Consider the following 3,350-nt stretch of genomic DNA (forward strand, 5'->3'; position numbering starts at 1 on the left):
ATGGATAAAGAAGATGTGGTCCATATATGCAATGGAATATTACTCAGCCATCAGAAAGGGTGAATACCCAACTTTTACATCAACATGGATGGGCCTGGAGGAGATTATGCTAAGTGAAATAAGTCAAGCAGCGAAAGTCAATTACCATATGGTTTCACTTATTTGTGGAATATATGGAGGACATTAGGAGAAGGAAGGGAAAAATGAAGAGGGGGAAATCAGAGGGAAAGAAAAACCATGAGAGACTATGGACTCTGAGAAACAACCTGAGGGTTTAGAGGGGAGGGGGTTAGCCCGGTGATGGGTATTAAGGAGGGCATGTACTGCATGGAACACTGGGTGCTATACGAAAACAATGAATCATGTATCACTACATCAAAAACTAATGATGTGTTGTATGGTGACTAACATAACAAAATAAAATTTTTAAAAAAATAGTAAAAATAAAAAATAAAAAGAAACTGATGGTCTGGGGAATGTCCAAATGGTCAAGTTGCCTTGGAAAGTTAACATAGCTCATAACAAAAACATAAATGTATACTGTTGTGATGTTAACTATTTCTCATGATCCTTCTGAATAGGTGTCAAAAATAATCTGTTAGGGAAATCAGTGCCTGCATGTACCAGGCTCAGTTAATCTTCTCTATCAAAGAAACCACATTGACACATGTATAATTGGAGCTACTACCTAGCTATTTGTATTAAGCTACTGTCATCCATAATAACCTATTCAAATTTTTTAGGGACTAAGACTGCTGAATTATATGGGGATCTGGTGAGGACTACCACATCTGTCACCTTTTTTTGGGGGGGGGGGAGAAGCCTGTTTTTGTTTTTACTGGAGGCTCAGGTGGCACATGACAGTTCATAAAATGGCTTCAGAGGTAGGGGCTAGAGGAGAGGCCAAAAATAAACTGGGGTGGGAAAGAAAAACAACCAGGAGGAGGTGAGAGCAGGCTGGTTCCTTCTCAGCCTGATTCAGGGGAGGGAGATGGTGCCTCTGAACAACAGGGTGGATCCCTTCCTTCAATCCTTGGTAGCGGACAGAGAAAAAGCAAACAGCTGTTGCTTAGGCCCTCCTGAGCCTCAAGGAAAAGGGGAAAGACGGTGTTTTGATGTCATGAGTCATGGGAAGGGGAGAGGGGGTGCTGGGTGGGGTACAGGGCAGCTGGAAAAACTGGCAGACAACCAGATGGTAGCTCTGGGGGTCCTTCGTGTTGGAGTCACTCCAGTATGTGGTGGGGGGTCCCCACTGTTGATGGGGGCCGAGGTCTCCGGGGCTGTGGGCTGCCTGGATCCGGGGGGCTGCTGCCGCCGCCGCTGAAAAGAGGGGCGGTTACGTGGGCGCTGAGGCTCAGGCCGGGACCCATCAGTGAGGCCTTGGCTGGGCTTGGTCTCGCCATCCCCACCTTCTGTGGTAGGCTGCGGGGGTGGCCTGGGGCAGAAAGGCCTTCGGTACCGAGGCCGGAATCTGGGAGGGGGGATACGCTCATCTCCCTGTTGATCCCCCTCCAATGGGGCTGTCTCTTTGGGGTCTCTATAGGCTGATGCTGGCTGGGGAGCCGAGGGCCTCGCACAAAGCGCCGTTGGTAGAAGAAGGGAGGTGGGCGCCGCCGCCTGGGCCTCTGCCCAGAGTCCTCGTCCCGCTCCCCTTCGCTGCCCGGTTCAGTCCCGCCTGATGGAGCTTCTGCCACCATGGGTGGCGGGGCAGCTGGACGAGGCCGCGGGATGAACCTGCGGAACCTGCGTCGATTGGGGGCATAGCGGCTGCCCTTCACCCGCACGCCCCCCGGCCCAGTTACGTTAGCAGCTTCTGCACCCTTCTTTGCCTCCACGACATCGAACTCCGCTGTCTCCCCGTCTCCGACGCTGCGCAGGAACTTCCTGGGGTTGTTTCTTTTAATGGCCGTCTGGTAAACAAAGACATCCTCCTTGGTGTCATTCCTGTTGATGAATCCGTAACCATTCCGGACGTTGAACCATTTGACAGTGCCCAGGACTTGGATTGCCAGCACCGGCTGGTCCACCTGATTCCGGGCCGGGGGCGCGGGGGTCCCTGACGCTGCGGTCGCCGGGTTGCCAGGGGTGCGGCGACCCGGCGCCTAGGGGATCCCGGCAGCGGGGCCCGAGGCGGCTCCGACCCCGCCGCCGCCCGCCCCGCCGCCTGCTTTCTGTGGCTCCCCCGCGGACACCGGTACCACCACCGCTACCATCCCTGCCGCTGTCGCCACCGCTGCCGCCTCCGCCTCGCTCATCCCGCCGGGTCCGGTACCGACCCCCGCCGCCGCCACCTCCTCGGTCTCCTCCGCCGCCGCCACCGCCCCGGCCCCTCCCCCCCGGGCTCGCGAACCCGCCGCCCGGCTCGGTCCTCGCGCCCTGAGCCTCGCCCCCATCTGTCACCTTTAAATATTTGAGGATGATACTAAGTAATCCCTTCCTTAAAAATGTGTTACTGTTTTTTTTTATCTACTATTATTTTCTGGGGAAGTAGATAGTTTGAGAGGCTCTTGCCATCATGTTACCTGGGCCCTCCAGGTGACTAGACTCCCATTCAATCAATGGATTCTGGATCTGACACCTGACTCAGATCTGGAAACTGGGAAAGGGATAGCAACATTTTACTGGTGTAGTCTCATTCAGTCTCCTGATCATTCATCCTTGATTTCTTTAGATTGTAGAAATTAAGCAATACCCTCGTTAGCTTCTCATGTAAGTTATCTCTGGAAATCCTGTGTTATATTCACTATCTCCCTAGATCTCTACAGGTCAGGCCTTTCTCTGCCTGCCACTTTCACCTTGCCATTCACTGTGTTAAACGTGCCCATCTTGCTTTGACAGTAAAGTGCCACTACCTGGCCCCTTTTATCTTCAGATATGCTCATGCTTATCACTGTCAGAGACAGTCAGCCCTGACCCACAAAGGAGAAGTACACCAAGCTTCTCAGTGATGCTAGTGCATTTCTCACTAGTGTAATCCTTACTGTTCTAGTGAATAAACTGGGCTTCTGGCTCTCTCTTAGTACATAGCTTTCTGGTAGTTTTTCTGATCTTTAAATATATCACTGTGGCGTGCCCATTTCTTGAAGTCATTTCATACCTTCCTCCTCTGTCACACAATTCTGGCATTTCCACTTTACTTGTGTGGGCCATCACCTTTTCAGACTTGCCAACTGTCATCCTAGCAGTGTATTCGCACTCTCTCCTTGGGTCCTTGACGGTGTGCTAAATCATTTCTTATGGGAAAATGCTCCATATTGAGAAAGGCTGTTATCCAGCTTTATGTTCTGCACCCTGTTCCATCACCTTCAGGACCCGGTCTCATTCATACTCTCTTGCCTCCTGTGGTATCC

The 3,350-nt window shown here is 51.9% G+C and overlaps 1 protein-coding gene across 1 annotated transcript; it reads right to left on the reverse strand.

Moving 5' to 3' along the window:
- Positions 1-1,125: 1,125 nt before the first annotated feature.
- LOC110583583 (Y-box-binding protein 2-like) lies at positions 1,126-2,393 on the reverse strand. Its single transcript, XM_044917211.1, is given in 2 exon segments — positions 1,126-1,535; positions 1,538-2,393. Coding segments are annotated over 2 exon segments (1,266 nt in total).
- Between the last annotated feature and the right edge of the window lie 957 nt (positions 2,394-3,350).

Source organism: Neomonachus schauinslandi, chromosome 8 (assembly GCF_002201575.2).
Source record: "Neomonachus schauinslandi chromosome 8, ASM220157v2, whole genome shotgun sequence".
NCBI lineage: Eukaryota > Metazoa > Chordata > Mammalia > Carnivora > Phocidae > Neomonachus > Neomonachus schauinslandi.